This window comes from Paroedura picta, chromosome 3 (genome assembly GCF_049243985.1).
Source record: "Paroedura picta isolate Pp20150507F chromosome 3, Ppicta_v3.0, whole genome shotgun sequence".
NCBI lineage: Eukaryota > Metazoa > Chordata > Lepidosauria > Squamata > Gekkonidae > Paroedura > Paroedura picta.
In genome coordinates this window covers 51,683,376-51,709,079 of record NC_135371.1, presented here as the reverse complement: position 1 = coordinate 51,709,079, position 25,704 = coordinate 51,683,376, and the positions used below count along the sequence as shown (strand labels likewise).

General features: G+C 42.9%; 1 protein-coding gene and 1 long non-coding RNA gene across 2 annotated transcripts in view; one reads left to right on the top strand and one right to left on the bottom strand.

Annotated features, from left to right (window-relative positions):
• SYN2 (synapsin II) overlaps positions 1-25,704 on the top strand; it is a 302,390-nt gene that overhangs the window by 153,833 nt on the left and 122,853 nt on the right. The window contains exons 2-4 of the mRNA XM_077325671.1: positions 16,517-16,574; positions 17,804-17,895; positions 21,581-21,737. Coding sequence (XP_077181786.1) covers positions 16,517-16,574; positions 17,804-17,895; positions 21,581-21,737 — 307 coding nt within the window. The remainder of the gene's footprint in view (positions 1-16,516; positions 16,575-17,803; positions 17,896-21,580; positions 21,738-25,704) is intronic.
• Positions 10,271-24,077, bottom strand: LOC143831992 (uncharacterized). Its single transcript, XR_013229046.1, has 3 exons — positions 23,963-24,077; positions 10,794-10,917; positions 10,271-10,417 (listed from the first exon to the last, which is right to left on the bottom strand). It is a non-coding gene; the product is annotated as an uncharacterized LOC143831992 (long non-coding RNA).

Below are 25,704 nucleotides of genomic sequence, written 5' to 3'. Positions count from 1 at the left end.
TATTCCATGAATACCTGTATGTTTTTTCTTGCATGGCCAATAACAACAGGCCCAGGGAGTACTATTTGCATTAGATACTCTGTAAAGCAGTGGTCCCCAACCCCCGGTCCGGGGACTGGTCCTGGTCCGTAGATCAGTTGGTACTGGGCCGCGGCTCCTCCTCGTCCTTCTCCACGGGTGCTGCCTCGGGGGCTGCCCTGCCACTCTGCCGCCGGCTCACCTTTGGTGCTCTCCAGCAGCTGACATGGCTGGGGCTCCCCCTCGGCATGGCATTGCGCAGCTACTGCTAGCAGCGCACCCCAGTGGGCAGTGGAAAGTCAGGGGCGCCGGCAGGAAAGCAAGTGGAACAGGGGCTCAGGCGGTGGTTACGTCCCTCAGCAAAAGACTATTCCCCCCCCCCCGGGCCTCAGTAAAATTGTCAAGTGTTGACCAGTCCCTGGTGATAAAAAGGTTGGGGACCACTGCTGTAAAGGTTATCTAATGCAAATAAAGGGTATTGCCAGGACTGGCTGTACTTTGCCTTAAGCTATTGGTCTGAAAAGATGCCTTTTCTCCTTCCCCCTTGTTGCCCTGGAAACCAGAGGAAAGGATAGGAAAGAGCCCTAGAAGAGAGAGCAGGAAGAAGGTAAGTTTGTTTCCCTTTCCCTTTAAACTTAAAACAGCTCTGAATCACCTTGATTGAAACCCAAAACTTTGTGTTTTGGTGAGTCAGGTAGTGCAGAGATCCCCAACCTGTGGGCTGCGGACCACATGTGGTCCGCGGACTAACTGCAGGTGGGCCGCGGAGGATGCCTTCTCCCCCCCCCCTCGCCGGCCCTTTACTTCATCCACGATCCGGCAGAGCTCCGCGCCTGCGCTCACTTGCTTGGCGATGGCTGCCTCCCTTCCCGGCCCCAGCAAGCTAGCCTGCCTGAGGAGAAGCGCCGCCTCGGCTTCCCTGCCCACCCGGGGTCACAGTGCTTAAGGAGCAATCCTTTGCTTTCCGGCTGCCTCCCTCCCCTGCCCCAGCAAGCCCGCCTGCTTGAGGAGAAGCGCCGCCTCGGCTTCCCCGCCCACCAGGAGTCCCAGTGCTTAAGGAGCAATCCTTTGCTTTCCGGCTGCCTCCCTCCCCTGCCCCAGCAAGCCCGCCTGCTTGAGGAGAAGCACCGCCTCGGCTTCCCTGCCCACCCGGAGTCCCAGCGCTTAAGGAGCGCTCATTTGCTTGCCGGCTGCCTCCCTTCCCCGCCCCGGCAAGCCCGCCTGCCTGAGGAGAAGCCCTGGACTCAAAGGCAATTGGAACTGGGTGAGGATGTGTCTGAAAAGCATGTTAGTTCCTTGTTGACTATAATCCTTGTTGTACCTTTGGCATTTTTAAAAGATCGTCAACAGCAGAAGCAATACCATTACAGCCTTTGCATTTCACTTTGGGAAACAGCAATTACCATACCATCACACATGGTGTTGACACATTGTGGTTTATGGAGATAAAATCAAAGATGCTTAGTACATTGAACCACACCTTTAGCTGCTACATGTACCACTGTGGTGGTTTATCCTGGCTTTAAATGCAAGCCTTTGGGGTCAGATGAATAGTTTGCTTTTGAGATTTTTCTGTGCCTTTCATCATGCATAGACTCTGATGTTATCATTGTGCATTTTACAAAATGTAGGGAAATGACACGATAATAAAGGGGCTTTATTGTTGTTGTATGGGATTGGATCCAGACCAAAGTTTTCCATCAGCATAATGAAACATCCCCGCTTCATCTTCACATTGCAGCCCACCTCCACAAAATGATGGTGGATCAAGGAAATTGGTAGAGATTGCCAATTTAGGGCCAAACAAGGTTTTACAGCATCCACAGGTCCGGGCCTCAATAAAAGGCGTTGAGTGGTCCCCGGTGAGTGGTCCCCGGCATTGAGTGGTCCCCGGCAATAAAAAGGTTGGGGACCACTGAGGTAGTGTATTCCTATGGGATATGCAATTCACTTTAGGGGAGCTTGAAAAAGCCAACAGGGAGGATTCATATAAATTCAATCAAATAACATATGATTAGCTGTGATTTCATCTTTTCATGAAACAGTAAAGGGTTCTACTGTGCTCTTTCTGAGGTGGAGGGCATCTTGGCTGGGTTTTCCTACCATTCACACTGGGAGGCAGGACTAAAACTTCTACAACTTCCTGTTTCCCTTGTGGGTAGAACCCTTAAGCCAGCTCTCTTCCTGCCTCTGTAGGCTTTCTCTGTAGGCTTTCTCAAATTTCCAACATTCTTCCTATTCTTTTACATTCTTCTGTTTTCCACTCTTCTCTCCCCCTCCTTTTTTCTTAATTCGGCAGTTGGGAGAGAGCTAGGCAAAGGGAGCGATTGCATCAGCGGCTCCACGGTTTAGCCATTTGTTTTGGCACATCTTCAATCACACACCCCCTCCTTCCTATGGAGAATTAACGTGTAGACAAATTTCTTTTGGAGGGCAATTTGCTTTCTTTTATGTTTGCGGACTGCATTTCTTTGGTCCCAACCAGCACGTTCCCAGCACAGGCTGCAGTGGTCATGGCAGGGGGCACATATCAGTGAATAAGTGGCACTGAGGCAAAACAGGCGGGAAATGCTCTGCAAGGGTGGAAACTGCCATTTTGTTCTGACTTGCCTTCCCAGGCAGCCATTATGGAGAATATGGATTCTTTTCAGCCACCAGATTGTACCGAGTCAGGTTGCCATCTACCCCAAGGTGGTCACGTATGTTGTCTGGGGCCTCTTTCTTCTCCAGCAGAATGGATTAATTTTATTAGATCTACCATGACGGAGGAGATGGCAGCCATGGCCAGAGAGGGTATTTTTTCTTCTGTTCATCCTACTCATAGAATCATAGAGTTGGAAGGGACCATACAGGCCATCTAGTCCAAACCCCTGCTCAACGCAGGATCAGCCCTAAGCATCCTAAAGTATCCAAGAAAAGTGTGTATCCAACCTTTGCTTGAAGACTGCCAGTGAGGGGGAGCTGATCTTAGGCAGCCTATTCCACTGCTGAACTACTCTGACTGTGAAAAATTTTTTCCTGATATCTAGCCTATATCGTTGTACTTGTAGTTTAAACCCATTACTGCGTGTCCTTTCCTCTGCAGCCAATGGGAACAGCATCCTGCCCTCCTCCAAATGAAAACCTTTCAAATACTTAAAGAGGACTATCATGTCCCCTCTCAACCTCCTTTTCTCCAGGCTGAACATTCCCAAGTCCCTCAACCTATCTTCATAGGGCTTGGTCCCTTGGCCCCAGATCATCCTCGTCACTCTCCTCTGTACCCTTTCAATTTTATCTACGTCCTTCTTGAAGTGAGGCCTCCAGAACTGCACACAGTACTCCAGTGTGGTCTGACCAGTACCGTATACAATGGGACTATGACATCTTGTGATTTTTATGTGATGCCCCTGTTGATACAGCCCAAAATGGCATTTGCCTTTTTTACCGCTGCATCACACTGCTTGCTCATGTTTAGTTTACAATCCACAAGTACCCCAAAGTCTCGTTCACACACAGTGTTACCTAGAAGCGTATCCCCCATCCAGTAGGCATGCTTTTCATTTTTCTGACCCAGATGCAGAACTTTACACTTATCTTTATTAAATTGCATCTTGTTCTCATTTGCCTATTTTTCCATTGTGTCCAGATCTCGTTGAACTCTGTCTCTATCTTCTGGAGTATTTGCCAGTCCTCCCAATTTGGTGTCATCTGCAAACTTGATGAGTAGTCCCTGCACCTCCTCATCTAGATCATTAATAAATATGTTAAAAAGTACCGGACCGAGCACCGAGCCCTGAGGTACCCCGCTACTCACCTCCCTCCAGTCTGATGAAACACCATTGACAACGACTCTTTAAGTGCAGTTCTCTAACCAATTTCCTATCCACCTAATTATCTGAAAATCCAGTTTGCAGTCCTTCAATTTATCCATCAGAACATCATGGGGAACCTTATCAGAAGCTTTACTAAAATCCAAGTAAATGACATCAACCGAATTTCCACGATCCAGCAAACCTGTCACTTGGTCAAAAAAGGAAACCAGGTTGGTCTGACAGGACCTGTTGGAGACAAATCCATGTTGTCTTCCTTGGGTCACCAAATTGTCCTCCAGATGTTTGCAGATCGCTCCCTTTAATATCTGCTCCATTATCTTACCCACAACAGAGGTCAGACTCACTGGTCTATAGTTTCTCGGGTCATCCTTCCTCCATTTTTTGAAGATTGGAATAACATTTGCTCTCTTTCAGTCCTCCGGGACATCTCCAGTCCTTAAAGAGGTCCCGAAGATGATGGACAAGGGTTCTGCAAGTTCTCTGGAAAGTTCTTTGAGCACTCTCGGGTGCATTTCATCTGGCCCAGGGGATTTGAACTCATCCAGTGCAGCTAAATGCCTCTCGACAACCTCTCTATCCATATCAACCTGCCACCCAGACACTATCCTTTGGCTACTGCTATCTCTAGATGTGCCTAAACCCTTTGACCTGTGGGAACAAACAGATGTAAAATAGGCGCTAAGCCTTTCTGCTTTCTCTGCATCTTCCATTAGAGTTTGTCCGTCTGTACCCAACAGCGGGCCTATTGCCTCCTTTACTTTACGTTTGCTCCTCACATAACTGAAAAATCTTTTCCTGGCCAATCTTAGCTCACTCTCAGCTTTGGCCTTTCTGATGATTGATCTACAGTGCCTAGTAACCTGTTGGTACTCTTCTTTAGAGCTCTGTCCTTCCTTCCATTTCCTGAACATCTCCCTTTTCTTTCTTAATTCCTCTTGAAGTTCTCTGTTCATCCAAATAGGCTTCTTAGAGCTCCTGCAGTGTTTTCGTCTTTCTGGGATAGTCATTGATTGAGCATGCAATAGCTCTTGTCTGAGTAGCGCCCACCCTTCACATGCTCCCTTCCCTTCCAGCATTCTCGTCCATGGTATGACACTCATCATGTCTCTGAGTTTATTAAAGTTTGCCCTATGAAAATCCAACATCCGCGTCTGGCTACCAGCTTCCTTGGCTCCCCATCTCAAAAGGAATTCTATGAGGACATGGTCACTTCCCCCTAGGGTCCCCACCTCCTTCACCTCATCCACAAACTCTTGCCTGTTACTCATGAGTTTCTTACCCCCTTCCCCATTTGTAATACTGAGTCTAACTTACCCAGTCTGCAGGGCACTTTGTCTCAGCCATGGCTAACCAAGGCTGCACAAAAGAGACCCAGAGTAGACATGGAATCTACTGACAGTGAGGGTACTGCTCGAGAGGAAGGAGAGTTCCTTTCTGATGAGGAAATAGAAGAGGATTTCAAAGTTTCTGAATCTTCTAAGAGGTTATTTAAGCCTAAAGAATACCAGACTCTCCTGTGTAAGGCCATTGCAGCATTCATCTCTTTCAGAGGATGCAGTAAAGAGAAATCTTGTCTAGATTGGTAGTTTCCAGAATTATGGCAGCATATACTGAAACATGCTTTGCGAGACCTCAGGTTTCATCAGCAGTCTTCTCATTCAGACTCCCTCTTGAGCATGTATGCAAAGTAGCCACCTGATCAATGCCTTTGACTTTTGAACAGCATTGATGCAGATTGGCTCCCAGGATGTGGCAGCTCTGGGGAAGGCAGAATCCCACATTCCCACATTCTCTTCAATAAGTGAATTTGCTATTCTGCCATATGGGACTCCACAAGCCACTAAGATGAAAATGGAATTGCACTTACCTGTAACCATTATTCATTGATAGGTCTTCTGTGCAGGAACACATCCCTCCCTCCTTTCACCACTGTAGGCTTTTCCAGTGCTCATTCCTTATGACAGCAAAGGGAGGAAGAGTGCTCACCCCTCCTCCTGATGTGATCTTTTGGCAGAAAAATTGAAGATGAAGAAGATGCCGCTTTTCTCTACCCGAAGGAGGCTCAAAGCGGCTTACAGTCGCCTTCCCTTTCCACTCCCCACAACAGACACCTGTGAGGTGGGTGAGGCTGAGAGAGCCCTGATATCACTGCTTGGTCAGAACAGTTTTATCAGTGCCGTGGTAAGCCCAAGGTCACCCATCTGACTGCATATGGGGGAGTGCAGAATCGAACCCGGCATGCCAGATTAGAAGTCCGCACTCCTTAACCACTACACCAAACTGGAGGGAAGGGGGAGCACTCTTGGGCAATAGAAACTTTTCTATAATGTTCACCAGCTCCTCTCTGTGAAAGCACAGTCCCACTGCAGGACTGAACAAAAGACCACTCAATGAATAAGTAATGAACAGGTAAATACAATCCCATTCAACTATTTAATAATCAAAACATAAGAACTGGAGAACTTGAATTTAAGAAAAAATGAAAGCTGAAAAAGTTGTACATGATCATGGATTGACTGGGTTTCTAAAGAAGCACCAGTAAACAGCAGAATAAGAAAACCTTTTTCACCTCTTTGATCATATCCCTATAAAATTTTCATTTTTCTTTTTTTATTGCGTCGTGTTGTGTCTGTACAATTCTTGCATTCTGGCAATGTCAAGGTTGACAAAGTATATGTCAGCCCTTTAGAAAGTACTTCAAACATATATGATCCCTGAAAGCTATACCATTCACATATAGGCCTTAAACAATCATTCTTCCATCCAAATAAAACTACTACCCTCCCCCTATTTTGCCTTAATAGAGCTCCAGCTTGCCATATAAACAGTTTCTTTATTTTCAAGAAACAACCTATTGTACCATTTTTGAAACAGGGCTTTTTTTTTTTAAATCCTGGCAACATTGTTTTTCAGCTAGCTAATTTGAAAGTTCATCTTTGCATATGTAATGAAAACAGCTCTGGATGTACAACGTTCCTAAATTAAGTATGCTGTGACACATCTCTTCAGATTGGTTTTCCCTGACTTACTGACCCTTCTCTCTTATTTTCCATCCCATTCTTTCCCATATATCCTGTTATTAAATGGATTGTCAGACAGCAATTATATATCTTTAAACAGCCCGTGGCGCCACGGGCGCCACGGACTATATAATTCGTTAAGCCCCCTAGAGGTGGGCTTTGTCCGTGATGAGGAAGGGTCCGGGTTGGACCCTTCCTCACGACAGACAATCGGAGGGACCAATCGGCAGGCGCGAAGCGCCTGCCGATTGGTCCCTCCGATTCCCAGGCTGAGCAACTGCGAGCCGCGCTGCGCGCAGCTCGCAGTTGCTCCCGGTCTGACGCTGCGGGAGGCGCGAAGCGCCTCGCGCAGCGTCAGACCGCCACCCGAGGGAACCCCCAGCAGTCGCGCGAAGCGCGGCTGCTGGGGATTCCCTCCTTGCCGGTCTGACGCTGCGGGAGGCGCAAAGCGCCTCGCGCAGCGTCAGACCGCCGCCCGAGGGAACCCCCAGCAGTCGCGCGAAGCGCGGCTGCTGGGGATTCCCTCCTTGCCGGTCTGACGCTGCGGGAGGCGCAAAGCGCCTCGCGCAGCGTCAGACCGCCGCCCGAGGGAACCCCCAGCAGTCACGCGAAGCGCGGCTGCTGGGGATTCCCTCCTTGCCGGTCTGACGCTGCGGGAGGCGCAAAGCGCCTCGCGCAGCGTCAGACCGCCGCACGAGGCAACCCCCCTTTCAAAACCCCTTTTTATAAAGGGGCTTTGAAACTAGTTTTTTATAAAAACAGAAATCCTCCCAAAATAGTGAAGTCACAGGGAACTCTGAGGCCCTGCTTTCATTCTTGATGCACTAGCAGGAGATTAAAAGGCTACAATTATCTTTAGATTCAAAATCTAAAGGTTTAGCCATGGGAATAAAATGTTGATTGTTAGAAAAATAGGTATGCCGCACACTGGAGGCTGTGCTGCTGACTCCACTCTCCTGCACAGGCATGCCATGGCCCACCTGCAGCCCGCCCACCCCTGCCACTACAGGGCCTGACGTGACCCCCACACAACCCCGCCCTACCACCTTCACACCTTGGAGGCCTCCAAGCTGCTGAGAGTCCTCTTGCCATTTCCAGCAGCCTGTCTCGCACCGCCCTTCCTGCAGCTAGTGCCTGCTGCATTTAGACTAGTGTGGGGGTACTGAATTCAAACTCAGTTCTCACATTTGTTGTTAATTATTTTAGCTTCTGTATGCTATTAACATGCCCTATCAAATGTGCTATTCCAATCTTGGCTGTATTTATTGCTCAGTTACTTATATATATTTAATGTAATTAGCCCTTCCTGGCAACTAACCCCCTTTAACTATAATGTAATATATTATGAAATCTGTTTCACTGTAACTGAAGGAGGGTGTTTCTGTACATGCTAAATTAAGGTGACCGGATTGTCCCATTTTTTGGAAAATTTGGCAAATTGTACTTATGTTGAAATTTAAAAACATATATTACAATACTATTTTTGCATTCTATGCGTTCTATGAAAAATTTTGTTTCTCCATATAGACCAAATTTTTAATCAAGACCCCCCCCCCCCCCGGTCAGTGGTGTCCCACATTACCAATTTTAAAATCTGGTCACCTTATGCTAAATGTCTCAGTTTCTGTTTCTCCCCAGAGTTGAACTTTGTTGGTTTGTTTGCCATTGGACTCAAACTTTGTTCTTGTATCTGTTCATTAACTCTTATATTTGTATGCTGATTTACTGCCATTCATAATCTTGACAACTGCCTTAATCCAATCTCAGATATAATCATCCAGTTACTCAGGCATCTTGACTCTAGCTAGGTCTTCCTGGCAATTACCCCCCCCCCCATCCCGCCTGCCACTGGCTATATGTAATGGTTAAGGGAATTCTGTTTCATGGTATCTGAAGAAGTATGCAAGCACATGAAAGCTTATACCTTGAATAAAACTTTGTTGGTCTTAAAGGTGCCGCTGGACTCAAAACTTTGTTCTGCTGCTTCAGGCCGATATGGTTACCCACCAGAATCTATCCCTCTGAAGGTAATTTTGTATCAAAGAAAACAGGTCTAGATTAGTGTTAACAAATATAATAGTTTTAGCAAGTAGGATTTTAGATTTAGAATATTGCTTTCATTATGGTGTTGATTCCTGGGATTTTAAGGTGGTAGTACACATGTTACTCATGAGAAACTGCTATACTCCAAAACAGACTGATGTTTTACGCAGCCAGCAGGTGGCAGTAGTTATTCATTATCTGTGGATTTTATTCTTCAAGCATTCAATAACATGTCATGGTGGTTTTATTTGGTTTTGCTTGTTAAAGAATAAATACTATATCTCTGGGATTTTACATAGGATTAATCAACACTCTCAGTTAAATCAAAATAGAAATATGCAATTGTTCTGCCACAGCCTTCTTACAATTTCAGTCTTCGGAAGAAAGAAAGAAAAACTGTCTTTCTCTTGCTCTTCCTGTTACAACTGATCATCTGGAACAAGCATTTTTCATTTAGTGCAAGAGTCAAAGGGCAACCTCACACTCTCTTGGATTGTACACAACTCCATTGCATCACACAATTCTGGCACAATTCAGCAGAGATACATAGGAGTAATGAAGATAGCTTGCTTGCTCAATGGGGCATTGATCTGACTATGGTTGCTTGATGAGACCATAAGGTAATAATCACAGACAACTGTTCACTGTTAAATCCTACTTGATCTCTACAAATCCCCCTGAAATACTGAGGGAATACTATTTTTGATTGTTCTAAAAATTATAGATTTATGTAATTTTAATGCAATAGATACGAATTTTGTAACTGGAACTTGTATGTCAGTAGTAGAATGATAGGACTGCTATTTCTATTGGGTTTGCCATCCTTCAAGTGGCCCTTGGATCTCTTGGGATTACAGCTGATCACCAGTATATGGAGATCAGTTCCTCTGAAGAAAATGGCTGCTTTGGAGAATGTATTCAATGGCATTCAATTCAGTTGATTTTCAATACAAGAACAGCTTGAAAAGTATCAGTATGAACAATAAAAACTCTATGGCCATCCCCACATTCTATTCTCAAATGTTCAGGAATTTCTCAATCTAAAGGTTGCAACCCTGATTTCAACCATTTCTGAAAGTAACTATTCACAGTAAGGTTATACATTAGATATTACATATGGATCAGTAAAAGAATATATTTAATATCTTCTTTTGTGGGTAACATAGAGGTGACTGTTTGATCCAGATACTTCCAATGAACTATTTTACATGCATTGAGTAGGGGGTTGGACTAGATGGCCTGTATGTCTCTTTCCAACTCTATGATTCTTTGCACTTGTTTACAAGAGATATAACATAACTAATATTGATAAAGACCAAAAATTAAAAAACACACCAAAAACACAAATTCTGAAATTTCTTGATAATCTCTAGGATGTACATTATTAATATACATGTTTAACAATCATTGACACAGTGGTCTTGATTTGCTAGTATTTGTGTTCAAATCTCTATGTCTTCTCTATTCATCCATAAAGCTTAAGGCAGTCACACTGTTTCAGGCAATCCATTAAAAGTTATTCTGAAGCAAAAGGAAACAAATTTAATCTATATTGCCTTCCTGTGGTGATAATATGATAATCAAAATATATAGGCATCAGTAGTTTATAGCGAATTTATGTTCTTTCTTCCTTTCTAGAAAACACATTGTAACTACATCACTATAGCATTGTGGATTAAGAAAATATATATAGTAAAAATGGTCCCAATGAAAAACTGATTAACATAACAAATGTATGTGTGGATGTTTTTATTACAAATATCCCTGAGAGAGAAATGATAATCATTTAGTACTGGACTTTAAGAAGCAATTAAGGATTATTAAAATGTCAACACACGTTTAAACTGTTTGCCAAACAAAGTCATGTAAAGTTAAAGGCTTTTATTAATTCACTCACCCTGGATTGGTTTCTGATCCTTTCTACACAAGAGGGCAGCAAAAACCAGCAGCTGTATGTTTCATCTTGTATGTTTTTGCAAAACTCACCGAGGATAGTGGTAAAGACAGGGTGCAGCTGTATTCTTTGGAACAGCAATTAGAAATACAGCTTGATTAACACATGTTTAGGTATTTTACAAAATAATACAGTTCAAAGTTGAAAACTATCTTTTAGTTTAGTTTTATCTTAGAAAAATGTAAGGATTGGCAACTGTGAAAATATGAATCACATGAAGCTATTTATTTAGACAATTTTTGACCTACTTGTAATGGTCCCAAAGAGAGAAATAGAATAGAATAAAAACAAATAGGACTGTAAAACAATACATCAGCTTACATAAGCATAATGACAGAAGGGGCTACAATGGTGCTTCTCAGCTTCATTAACCACCAAAGACCTGAATAAATAAACAAATTATTTAGGCCTTCTTTAAAGGGCCAAGGTTTTCATTTGGACAAGCCATATCATTGGTTCCTTGGTTTGGGGGCTACTAATATTTGGATAGGATCACTACAAAGAAACAGGCATTGGCAAACCACATCTGACTGCCTCTTGCCTTGAAAAACCTGTGGGGGTCACCATATATTGGCTACAACTTGATGGCATTTTCCACCACCACTACAAAAAATCAAATCTCATTGGTGGCCACCAACTTAATATAACTTGGATCACTAAAAAAGTTCTGTGTTGAAACAAAATGAGTGAAGGTATCATGTTCTAGACCAGCTGAAGCTTCTAAATGAAATTCATGAGCAGACCTACATAAAGCAAATTGCAGTATTCCAGTCAGGAAGTTATATTGCAGTGGATGGAGAACAGCTGGTGAATTAGTCAAAGCTGCAAAAGTACACTTCCTGAGACTGAGCATTTAGAAGAACCAAAGATGCATCAAAAGCTAATTTGGAGGGGAAAGAAATGTAATCCCAATCAAGGTAGGCAATTCCAGCACTTTACCAGTTTTAGATTATTTCCTGTAGTGTAAGCAATTCAGTCATTTTTGGATTAATCTTCAATTGCATCACCATGTCTTCTATGTAATTTCACAATGGAACAGTGGATATGCAGGCCTGTCACAGATTTTCCAAAGTTCCTAACTATATGGGGCAATTTTTCACCCTTTTTCATGGTTCCAGTCAAATGGCACCTGTCTAGTGGAAGAAAGAGTATATCTCTCGCTCAGTTCTTCCTTTGCTGCCTCTAAAGATGGATGTGTCTCTCATCTCCTGAATGAAAAAAGTTTGTTCAGGAAATATATTTGCTCAGGCAATTGAGTACAAACAGATGACTTCAAAGGCCGTCTTCAAGACATGTTCCTGGTGCAGAACCGATGGGCGTGATTTGTACTTTTTCTGCCTTGGGGAAGGCCATGACACACCTATTAAGTACTATATGTAAACAACTCAGGGAAAGGGCTGCTAAATCCTGCTTTGTGGGAAAGTACCTTGGCAAGTATACTACCATTTCCTGTACACTCAGGGAAGACAGACCCTAAATGTTCCGCAAGGACTTCTTCATTCCCTCCAGTTTCAACTCCTTCATCAGGCCAAACTCTGTTTTTGTTCCATTGGCTCCAGTCTCAATTTTGAGACCTCGCCTGTCTTCTCAGAGCCAATTCCAGCCTCCTGATAAGAAGTTAGGTCTCCCCACACACACAAGGTTCCCTCGGTGAAGCAGCCTCATTCCCTGACAGTGCTTTCTCCCCCATCCGGGGCTCCTGGGGTGAGCCTGGCTGCTGTTAAGCCACCATGGACTGTAGATGTGGCACTGCTGCAACTATGCAGCTCACAGCAGATCTCCTCCTACAGCCTTAGCTGGCTGCTTCTTCTCCACCGCTGGCCTCCTCCTTCACCTGTGTCTTGGTTACGGTATTTAGGAAAATTAGATTGTCCTGGGAGCAGAAGAATGCCATGTATTGATGGATAATTTTGGCAGTTATAATCCTAAGTGAAAAGCAATTTAATTATGGAAGTGTAGAAACGGGATTTAGTGGCTGGAATTTTTTTAAAAAATAAATGTATTCATAGGTTTTATAATATTTAAGTTATATTTATAATGTTCAAATTATAAGCACCTCATCTTTCATTATCTTCATCTACCTGCATGTTCATTTCATTTTTAGAAAGCTAGCTCTATGAAAGGTCTGCCAGCCCTACTGGAAAATATTGAGTCATTTAAAACAGTGGTCCCCAACCTTTTTATCACCAGGGACTGGTCAATGCTTGACAATTTAACTGAGGCCCGGGGGGAGTAGTCTTTTGCTGGGGGACGTCGCCGCCACCTGAGCCCCTGCTCCACTTGCTTTCCTGCTGCCGCCCCTGACTTCCTGGGGGGCGCTGCCAGCAGCAGCTGTGCAGTGCCACACCGAGAAGGAGCCCCAGCCATGGCAGCCACTGGAGAGCACCAAAGGTGTGCCGGCAGCAGAGTGGCAGAGCAGCCCCCGAGCAGGAGGACAAGGTGGAGCGGCGGCCCGGTACCGACTGATCCACAGACCGGTCCCGGTCCCCGGACAGGGGGTTGGGGACCACTAATTTAAAATGAGAAATTTGCCTTATTGGGGAAAAGTATACCATATATACTCGCATATAAGCCGACCCACATATAAGCTGAGGCACCTAATTTTACCACAAAATATGGGCAAACTTATTGACTCTCATATAAGCCGAGGGTGGAAAATGCAGCCGTTATTGGTAAATTTACATTAATTGAGGCTCCAGTAGGTTAAATGTTTTTGAATACTTATTTCAAAGAAAAAACAGTAAACTAGCTCTGTAAGTGCAAAAGAGGGCCAGCAAACCAGAGCAGAACAACAGTACCCAAAGTTGGCAACCTATTACAACAAGTATGACAGCTACCAAACTGGGAGAATGGACTACTCTAACTACAACTATAGTGCCCCCCCCCCCGAACAAAACACTGAAATAAATAACTGTAAAACTCAAAACTGAAAGAAAGAACTGTAAAAATCAACTTTTAAAAGAAACACAACCCCCAAAAGCAAAGGCAAACAATGCTGCCCCTCAGAAAAAAGAAGAAATAAATATTAGGAGGAACAGTAAATCACAAAGCACCCCCAAAACCCACTTCACCCACAGAAACCAAAAGAATAGTTTGGAAGATGTGAAGGCAAAAGGAAAAAAAAATCAGAGTCCCTCAGTCAAATCGTTGCTGTCCTACAAGCAGCCAAAGCAAGCAAGCTTCAGCTTGCAGGAGGCTTGCAGAAGCAATGTAACGATTGGCTGGCTGGGAGCAGGCTGTTATTTCAGTTACCGTATATACCCGCGTACAAGCCGAGGAGCAATTTTTCAGTGTGAATACTGTGCTGAAAAACTTGGCTTATACACGAGTATATACGGTATGTTATATACTATATATTTTATGGATGGTACTTCATATGCATGATTGGTAAAGGAAAAGAGCCAATATTGTATCTTATGGGAACCAACAGGAAGGATATTTTAAATTCATAGTTATTTCTCTTCCATTGAAAAAGGAATTGAAAGTGATTAACTGTTAAAAGCTGTGAAGGATTATAAAAATAGTAGCTGCTTCAGTAACTAAAAATACCTTGAGAAAATATTTTGACTTATAATATCATGCTAACCTTGCAACCAGTTCTACAAATCAGCAAAGAAAATTACTCAACATTGGGGAAAATACCTTTGTACAAATTATAGGTTATAGTTCCAAAATAGTTTCTGCAGCCAGTCTTGTCTAAATGAGGCACTACACTTTTTTTGCTACCAGAATTAAATGGAAGCATTTTACATTCTGAAGATGAAATAATATTGATTATTGTTTCTGCTACATCATTATTTTTCTTGTCTCTTAATAATCTTTACATCCAAAGAAAACAAGAGACTATATATGTTGTCTTAAATTCATCTACAAAATCATCAATGATAAATGGATGGGAATTGGGGAGACAGAGCAAGAATGAAAATATTCAAAGGCAGAAACACATACCTTTATTTTTATACCATGTGTCATAGCTTTCATTTCACTCCTCATACTTTTATTTATGTGCTGCCAAAGCATATTTATGTGATACAAACTCTGTAGTCATTCAATGGGTACTTGCTTCTCTCATTCAGACATTTGCAGCCATTTGGGAAAAGGCTTGGGTTTATGTTTAGTTGTCAGTGGTTAAATGCGAAATGAGATTGAATGGTATCTGTCATATCATATAAACTAAATGTACCACCAAATGTCAGCCATCAAATACTGTTAAATATCTGCCTGAGAACTCTGAGATCTTTTGGGGTGGGGAGCGAAACCAACCAGCCTAAACTGGTCAGGGGGAAGCAAGGGGGAACAAAATGGACCAGTAAATTGACTTATGACCATTTCAACCTAACACCTGAGATGTGTACTTTCGCCGCTGTGGGCTGAAATGGCTGTAAACCATTACACTGGTCAGTTTCATTTCCCCCGATTTCAATACACAGCCAGGAGAAGGGAGGATCCGAACTGGCTGGTTTGTTGTTCAGTTCAGGAGCTGCCCTGAACTGGAATGTTTAGGCTCATGCCTATCCCTATAACATTCCTCTCTAGCACACTGTAAACTACTTTAATGCTGTCTTGTTAATGTTTCTCAAAAACTGGCAAGTTGTCACTGTCTTTTAAAGATTTGTGCCCTGACCACCACTGGTTGCTTTACATAATGGATATTATGCAGTCAGAGGATCAGAGATATCACCAAATAAAGCCTTATTAGAGCATCTAAAGGCTTAATATTTCCCCTTTTCATGCAAGAATGTAATTTAAGCATTAAATGAATATATTTAATTTTAGTTCCAAATTTCCCAAGTTAGTATGCTGGGAATAATTAAGGTTTCTTGGTGTTTTTATAAGCATTGAAGGCGCCACAAATTTGGAATGAGCCCAAGTTCTCAGTAATTGGATACATCAAAACTTGGTCAAAGTTTACTTCTCTGAATCTGAGAATCCAAGAATATGTACTATAAAGTTACTTAAGAGTAAAAACCAAGAGCAATCTTTTAAACTTCAAGCATTCAGGAAAATGTTAATGCTTTTAAACTGTAACTTGTAATATTTCTATGGAATTAAGCCACTGGAAGTACTTCTGGACTCATTTTGTTTAACATTTTGTTAGACTCCAGATGGCATAATTTAATGTTCAGTATTAGTGTTTATTTTCAAAGCTGAAGTCATTTGTTGAAACATAAATTGTGCCAGAGATCGTTTGTTTAATAATTACCTCATACAGCGGATGTTTACAAGGAAAAGGTGAATCTGAGCAGGAGTATTTCACCCTAATTGGAATACTGTCCATATGCCAATATATAAAATAGATTCTAATTAGTTTTCAAGATTAGCTTTTCTTTTCACTGTAGGTATATAAAACATATATAAAATTTAATGTTTTAAAATGGAGATATTAATATAATTGTTTTAGTTAAAATACTTAACATCTATTTAATATATTCAAATATATATATATTTCCCAGCTTGCTAATGAATCAAAAATATATTCTTGGACTTTCTAAATAATAATGCATTCATCATTGTACTTGTACAGTTATCGGAAATCAAACATCATGTAATACTAATAATAATTCTTATATTATTATTATTATTATTTCAATTTATTTCCCGCCACTCCCAAATGGCTCATGGCGGGTAACAGTGTCTTAAAACCCGATAATTCTTATATTTTTCAGGGTCAAGAGTTTTCGAGGGAAAAAAATCCATGGGGAATATGACATCAAAGTTGAGCAGGTAATAAATAACCAATTTTGCTAAAGATTTTATGCACATAATTTCACGCCTAGGACATAAAATCCCGTACAGACGTTGTCAAGAATGGAACAAATTATAAGTCTCTATGACCGTTTACGCACTGGGAACTTCACTGCCCCAGCTCCCATGCAGGAGCACAAATTGGGAGCAATTGAGGTGCACCAGTCCAAATGCTCCCCCATGTGGGTGCATGAAGAAAGTGGGGCAACCTGCCACGACTAAAACGCCAGCCTGCAGCCCGGCATGAATCCTCCAGTGCATAAACGGTCTATGTGTGTATATTGGTAGGATGAATTATGTTTGTTACTGAATTATGGCTTTGGTTCTTGCCCTTCAGTTTACAACAAAGGCTCATGCTTCTGGTCATCCCAGGACTTTAAATTTGTTTCAGAAAGAGAAAGACAAATTCTCAGTCCAGGTATCACAGCTATCTGTTTGAGGGAGCCCAAGTTCACTTTCTGAAAAAAGTGATGTGATTGGTTTTGGTCTTCCTATGAAAAAGTGGCTTGCATGCTAATGTGATGCCTATCATCACCCAGACAAAAAAGCTCCTATAGTAACAAGTTGCATTGGCTATATCTCTTTCTGTCAAGCAGCTATCAAGGTAGAGGCAGGAGGCAGGAGCATTTTTCAAAACTATATGTAGACCTTTCAACCTATACCCCCAAAAGAGTCTTATACTCTGCCACCTCCAACTGGCCCCAGAGAAGCGCATCAGACCTCAACAGGGACCAGAGCCTTCTCGGTCCTGGCCCCCACCTGGTGGAACGGGCTCCCTGAGGAGATCAGAGCCCTGCCTGAACTTCCACAGTTCCGCAGGGTCTGCAAGAGGGAGCTCTTCTACCAGGCATTCGCATGAGGCTGACCGACTCAGAACATCTGCTGGTCCCCCCAGATGCCCTCCCATGACTGAAAGAATTAACCTCCCAATGTTACTTTTAATTGTTATTTATATTATAAATGTGGTTTTGTAATCTATTTGATACTTTATGAAAGTTGTTTTGATGTTACAGTCTGTATAATGTTCCATGTAAGTTATATAATGTTCAGTGAAAACCGCCCAGAGCTGCAAAGAAATGGGCAGTATAGAAATCTAAATAAATAAATAAATAAATAAATAAATAAAAACCTGCCTAAAGGAATTAATAGTTTAAAAGTATGCAAATACAGTCTAATAGGTTTATTAATGTTGGACCTTTTTCTTTCAGGCCCAGTTTTCAGAGGTCAATTTGATAGCTCATGCTGATGGCAATTACGCCGTAGACATACAAGCATTCCGAAATGGCACTAAAATTGTCAGGTAGGTTTCCCATCCACCCACCCTTCAAAACTAAGAATTACACAAATCAGGATGAGACATCATCTTTCATTAGAAGTTGGACTTCTTCATACGATATACATAGAGTAAATACTCCTTTTGTAATACAAATTAATACGAACCTGCAACCTGTCAGATTATGCAAAAGTCTCAGACATTCATATTTTCCCAGATGGTTCCAGTCACAAAATAAGACTGGCCAAACGGGAAAAATGGAGCCTTGGAGGCAGGAAATTGAAAAGTCAACCCTAGGGCAGTCAGGTCTCCCACTTTGCCTCAATAGGATGGTGGAGGAAAATGGGGGGAAACAGAACATGGGGGAAACACTGTGACATTAATTCTGGGAGGATCAGCACTACCCTCTGCAGTATTGGCTTGGAGGTACAAAAAGATCCCCTTCGCTGAAAGATTATGCCTCTGTAAATCTGGCCAAGTACAAGACCTAGAGCATGTTTTCTGAGCTGCCCTTTCCATATTGAGGCCCAAGCTAAGTTCATCCATCCTTTGTTGAAGCAAAGGTCGGGGCAAACTGGATTAATTACACAGTTATAGTTAATAAACTACTGTCTGACAAATTTCCAGAAATTGCTAAATCTGTAGCTAAATTTTGTCTAATGGTATATATAGTTTCTGGAGCTAGCAGGGTTATGGTATGAGAAACAAGACTGAGAAAACATTAATCTATCTTTCTAACTAGCCAAAAGCCATTTCTGCTTAGCTCTTGACTATTTTATTATTTTAGTTCTTATTTTTCCCACCAGCCATATTGTGTGCTTCAAGGGCAAGACACCCCCTTTCCCTCAGTTTCAACTGAGCTATCACAAACTCTTGCAGAACCAATAAAAGTGACACAATTGAACAGAGTCCCATCAGAGAAAGGGATCTGTACTTATGAGATCTCAAAGCAGGGTTGGAGGGAGGGAATATTTGTCTGCACAGAAGACACTGAAGAACAACAGTTACAGGTCAGTACAGCCCCATATTGGGACATTGGTGAACTGCTGTCAAAGCCATCATCTGTAACGTTTGCAAGTGTGGTTGCATTCTCCATCACTTAGGAATATTTTAATTATTTCTTCAGACCAAGTACCTTAATTTTTTCTGATTAATGCATGTCACTCCTTGGACCACAATAATTTAATTTTTATAATCTAAACAAAGCTTTAAATTGCAGAGTAGTATTTTAAAAGTCGTTTATCCAAGATTCAGATGTATGTTTTTTTGAAGAGTCATAGGTGTACCAATCATTTGTTTTACTTTTTAAAAAGACCTTTTCTGTAGAACTATCTTGAAGTGGAAAAATAGTATGAATACAATTAGTCGTAAAAAACTACTGACCTTATTTGCAAAAGTGAGTTGAGCATTTTAATGAATATTGGGTTGTTTTAGGCTATAAGTTCACATTTCCAGTGTGATCAAGAATGTAATTAAGGCATACCATGAGGTGTCTTGGGAGAATATTTTAATTACATAAATAAATAAAGGATTTACATACTGAAACTTTTTTATTACTACTGCTTACATGATCCTACAACAGGAATGTCTTTCCAGTGAAACTTTTACCTCTAGTGTACTATTCTCCGAAACAAGCATAACAGTGGCTGTTTACATTGAGCCAAGAATATTGATGATATGGCTTGTTTTTGACTGTTGTGTTTCTCTTTTGTGAAGAAACAAGAGAAACATTTTACCAACAGTCGACCTGAGTCTTGAGCCAAATTTCTCATTTCCACTGAACCTACTTTGTTCAGGTCCATTCCGCACAAGTTTAATGTTGCAGGAGTGTGGCAAATTGTAATTGCTACTAATATGCAGTTATGCACGACGTCGTACACAATCTACCACACTCCTGAAACAGTCCCGCTAAAAGTGCTTCGTTGTAGCGCTTCCAGGGAAATCCCAAAAGGTGGATTCACCCTCTGGAAAGCGCTACACTCTTGCAAGCAATCTGCAACACTAGCGAAAAAGACCTGTGCGTTAACATTGTTGCGGTTTCAGCAAAGTCCCTCCCCCTGGCTCTCTCCTCTGAACTTCCAGCGAAGCGATCGCCATTTTTCTTTCTCAGAGCGAGTGGAGAGCAATGAACTGGTGAGCCTTCATTCACCCAGCGAGGCTTCTCTGGCTGCAGTCCCTCCACAGAGCTGCTTTAAAGCTCGCCTCAAGTCACCAAGCATAACACAGCCCCTTTTGCAAGTTCCCTTTATTTTCGGCCCAAAATCGCGCCCGTGCATGGGGGGGGGGGATTTTTTTTTCACTCGGGGGAGCGTGGCAATGATGAATCGGCAGCTCTCAGGCCAGCTGCCAGCTAGATGGGTCTCTACGTTAGGAGGAATCAAGGAATCAAGGCATATTCGTTGCAACGTGTGGTTTTCTTTTTTTTAAACCTGTTCTTGAAGGCAAAGGGGATTTTCCGGAGCATGGTAACAACCGCCCATTGGCTGCTTGATTGATTGATGGCCAGGGGCGGGACAAAGCACGGCAAAAATCGCTTCTTTTCTAGCGATTTTTGCCGATACCGGAAATCTGTGGGAAACGATTGAAATGCAACTGGATTCCACTACAAAGGCAGGTATGTGTTACGCCGAATTCCACTATTTAAAATTCTGTTTTTTCTTTCCGAAAGCAATTTGCCACATTGAACCTTTTGTGGAATGGGCCTCAGTATTCCAGTCCACTCAGTTGCTGCTATATTCAGGTATTCTGGCCGGTGGTTGCAACAACAATCCATCAATATATAGATTGCCTCAGATAGCTGAAATAGAAAAGCAGACACCTAGTGAATGGGAGTAGCTGTCGAAAAGTGATCGATATTAAGCTCTCTGATGACTGTAGCAGTACTGTTGAAGATTTCTCCACTGCAACAACATCTGTAAAGAGTTGTCTGATAGAATGGTTCCCAAGTGATAAATAGCTTGGCCTTTTAAATGCAGTGTACACTGCCTAGATGTGTAGAATAATTTCGCGCAACTGCCGGGGGCTCCCTGCCCGGTGGCCTGACGCGGCAAGAGGCGCAAAGCGCCTCTCACCACATCAGACCGCCCCCTCAAAGAGCCACCACCCCAGAGAGCCGACACAGAGGACCGCCGCTGGGGGACACTCACAAAGGTTTGTTCCTAGCGCCTGCTGTATTCCTCATACAGCGGGCTATATTACTAGTATGGTCATATTACAGATAAATATTTAACAATTTTTAAAAATATATTAAAATTAATTAAGTCTCACTCATTCAGAAAACCCTTCCAGGACCCTCAAGAAACTCCAGGATTTCACGAAAACTTGGCTCAAAAAGACTGGTATAATGTCTCAAAGGATATAATTGGCCTTCAAACATCCTTCAAGAACTGAATTCTAATAAATAAAAAGTGAGACATTTCAAAACTGACATTTCATATTTCACAGTTTCTATTTTGTATTTGTTACCAATGTTTTCTGGCTATTTTGCATTCCCATCATATGTGCCAAAAGGAACTTTTGTTCCCCCCCCCTATCTCCAGCAGCCTTAATAATCTTAAATAATGCAAATCAGTGAATTATGGAAAGAAAATCTCAGCTCAGCACTTTTCTTGTAAACATTTAGATCTAATTTTTTTATTGCCTGTAAGTCAGTCTTCATTTTAAATAAGTTCTTCCACTATTAATTTTTAATAAAATATCTTATTCTTCTTAGATCCTTCAGACCTGATTTTGTTGTTATCCGACAACACTCATTCAGTATGGCAGAAAATGAGGACTTCCGTAACTTAATAATTGGCATGCATTATGCTGGCATTCCAAGTGTCAACTCCTTAGAGTCAATTTACAACTTCTGTGACAAGCCCTGGGTGGTAAGTAATCTGAAATAACTGTATATTTGTAGGGACACAAAGGCTCTTTGAAGCACTGACAAGTTATTTTTCCTTGCCAATTGCAGAACATGCCTTATATTCACAATTATTTTCTTTGTGGTCTGAATCATAATGTAAGATGTCATATTGTAAGCAATTTTTCTCTCTGTGCTATTTCAATCACCAAGAATAGTTTGAGATATAAATTATTTCTAGTTGCTTTAAAACTAATGTTTCCACTTTCTCAATGAATCATGGAAATCTGCAATTACAGCTGATCTCCAGAGAATAGTTCTCTTTGTTAAAATGAAGCTTTGAAGGGTGAACTCCATGGCATCACACCCTGACTGATTTCCTTGCTCTCCCCAAAGTCTGCCCTCTGTAGACACTGTCTCCAAATCTCAAGAAATTTCCAAACAAGAGTTGGCAATTCTATTTAAACCCCATGTTTAGGGATGGGCACAAATTGGCAAACATGATTTGGTTCATGTTTCATGGCACACCCATGAACTGAACTATGGGCACTTGTATGAAACAAACTGTTTCAAGAGGTTTGTGACATGGTAGAATGCCTCCCCACCTTCCACTCCAGCATACTAGAGACTGCAGATTCACAGTATATCTCTATCTGATTTCCCTCTACTTGCCCTCCAAGTTTGGTGAGAATTAGATTTACAGGGTCCAAGTTACACGCCCCCCCCAAGAAGGTCCCCCATACTTATTAGTTTCCAGTGGAAGGGGAAAAAACAGCAAAAAAAGGCAAGAGCAGAAGCCTCTCAGAACAGAAACAGAATCAAAGTCCCTGAGAATCTTGACAGTAAAAATTGAAGGTGGGGGGGGGGCATTTTTGTCAACCCAAAAGAACTAGGGCAATATGCCCTGAGACACAGATTGAAACTAGCATGCAATAACACACATGCATGGTAGCTCCAAGCACTGAGATGTATGTAAACACTGTGGCTCCAAGACCTGAGAAGTAAGTAGACATGCTGGCTTGAAGCCCTGAGAAGTACATAGTTGTGGTGGCTTGAAACTGTGAGAAGGGTGTGGATATGGTGGGTTAAAAGCCCTGAGAAGGAGGTTGACATGGTGGCTCAAAAGTTCTGACTCCATCCCTGACACCTAAACCCTAAAGCATGCAATAATGCATGTAGACATGGTCACTCCAAGCCCTGAGTGTAACCCTAACACCTATCCCCCAAAGCATACAATGATGTATGTAAATGTGGTAGCTGGAAGCCCTGAGAAGAAAATAGGCATGGTGGATCAAAGCCATGAGAGGAAGTAGACATGTTGCATCAAGGCACTTAGATGGTAGTAGACATGGTGGGTCAAAGCTCATAGGAGTAGATGTGGTGGGTCAAAGGCACCCGACCTTTAGGACCTCTTGGAGGACTGGAGAGGTGTCAAAAGACTGGAGAAGAGTGAATGTTATCCCAATCTTCAAAAAAGGGAGGAGAGATGACCCAGGAAACTACAAGACAGTGAGTCTGACCTAAATTGCAGGGATGATAATGGAGCAGATTTTAAAGGGGGCAATCTGCAAACATCTGAGGGACAATTTGTTGATCTGGGGAAGTCAGCACAGATTTGTCTCCCAACAGGTAGTGCCAGACCAACTTGGTTTCCCTCTTGACTAAGAGACGGGCTTATTAGATCATGGAAACTCAGTGGTTTTATTTACCTAGATTTCAGTAAGGCTTTTGACAAGATTCCCCATAATGTTCTGATAGGTAAACTGTGGGACTGTAGGCTGGATTTTCGGATGCTTAGGTGAATAGGGAACTGGCTAGAAAACCACACCCAAAGAGTATTTCTCAATGGTATTTCATCAGAGTGGAGGGAGGTGAGCAGTGGGGTGCCACAGGGTACTGGGTCCGATACTTCTCACCTTTTTTATCAGTGACTTAGATGAGGGGGTGGAGGTACTCATTACATTTGCAGATGACGCCAAATTGGGAGGAGTAGCAAACATCCCAAAAGATAGAGATGTAGGTTAATAAAATTTACCAACAAAGATTCTCGTCCCTTATGTGAAACATCTACATCTTTGTTCCCTCCCCACTCCCTCCTCTCCTCCACCCCAGCCCCTCCCTTGTCTCCTCTCCTCTCCTCCACCTTCACCCCACCCCCTCCCCTTATCTGCTGGCTTCTTACCTGTTCCCTTCCCTCCTCACCACCCCCTCCCTCCTCTCCTCTCCTCCACCTCCACCCCCTTTGCTTACCTGCTGGCTCTGCGGAGGGCAGCGCAGCTTCGGAAGCATAGCGGGGGTGGAGCCAGCCCAGCAACAAGCAGCGCTGCTTGTTGCTGGACTGGCCCGGCCCCTGCCAGTCTTCCGTGGCTGCACCGGCTCTCCAGAAGGCGGGCACAGCTTCGGAAGCACAGCTGCCTTCGGCCTCCTCGGAAGACTGGCAGCAGTGACGCCAGAGCACTGAGCATGTCTCAGTGCTCTGGCGCTGCTGCCTATCCACTGCCGCAGTCCCTGGGGGTGGGACGACGGACTACTGCTTCCATTTGGGGGACCCTGTTTCACATCAACAAGATCTGAGCACACTTAAAAATAGGCAAATGAGAACAAGATGCAATTCAATAAGAAGTACAAGCATCTACATCTGGGTCACAAAAATGAGAAGCATGCATACTGGATGGGAGATATACTTCTGGGTAGCTGTGTGTGAAAGTGATCTTGGGGTACTTGTGGACTGCAAGCTAAATATGAACAGAGAGTATGATGTAGCAGTACAGAAGGCAAATGCAGTCTTGGGCTGTATCAAGAGAGGCATCACATCGAAACCACAAGATGTCATTGTTCTGCTATATACTGCATTGGTGAGACCCACCTGGACTACTATGGGCAGTTCTGGAGAACATGGACAAAATTGAGAGGGTTCAGAGGAGAGCAACAAGGATGATCTGGGGCCAGGGGACCAAGCCCTATGAGGAAAGGCCGAGGGACTCAGGAATGTTCAGCATGGAGAAGAGGAGGTTGAGAGTGGACATGATTGCTGTCTTTAAGTATTTGAAAGGTTGTCACTTAGAGGAGGGCACGGAAAGGTTCCTGTTGGCAGTATAGGACCCACAGTAATGGGTTTAAACTATGTCTAGAATGATACCAGCTAGATATCAGGGGAAAGATTTTCACAGTCAGAGTATATGAGCAGATAGTTTTATGTGGTGGTAAAAAGGCAAATGCAGTCTTGGGCTGTATCAACAGAGGCATCACATCAAAAACATCATAGTCCCACTGTATATCATATTGGTCAGGCCCTACCTGGACTGTGTGCAGTTCTCTAGAGGCCTCACTTCAAAAAGAACGTGGACAGAATGGAGGAGGTTCACAGGAGAGCGATAAGAATGATCGAGGGCATGGGGACCAAGCCCTATGAGGAAAGGCTGAGGGACTTGGGAATGTTCAGCCTGGAGAAGAAGAGGTTGAGAGGGGACATGAGGTTGAGAGGGGACATACTCTTTAAGTATTTGAAATGTTGTCACTTAGAGGAGGGCAGGGATAGGTTCCTGTTGACAGCAGAGGATAGGACTGGCAGAAATGGGTTTAAACTACATAGAAAACGATATCAGCTAGATATCAGGAAAGGAATGTTCACAGTCAGAATTCAGCAGTGGAATAAGCTAAGCCCCTGAGCTTGGTGTAAGCACAGAAACAAGATGCCAATCCAGTCCTTAATTCCAGAAACCTCTCAAATCCTGATGGCAGACAGGACAAGATCACTATGAGGAGGGAGGTTGAGGAATAGGTTCTCAGTAGCTAAGCCCCTTTGCACAGCACAATCACAGGAACAAGAGACCTATCCAATCCATGAATCAAGAAACCTCCCAAACCTCCAAGTGAGTGTAGGAGATCTGTTTGGGGGGGGGGGGGATAGAAAGACACCAAATAGCTAAGTCCCTGTGCTTAGCATGTAGGAAGAGCAGAACCAGATCCTGGTTTAAGAAACTTCTCAAATC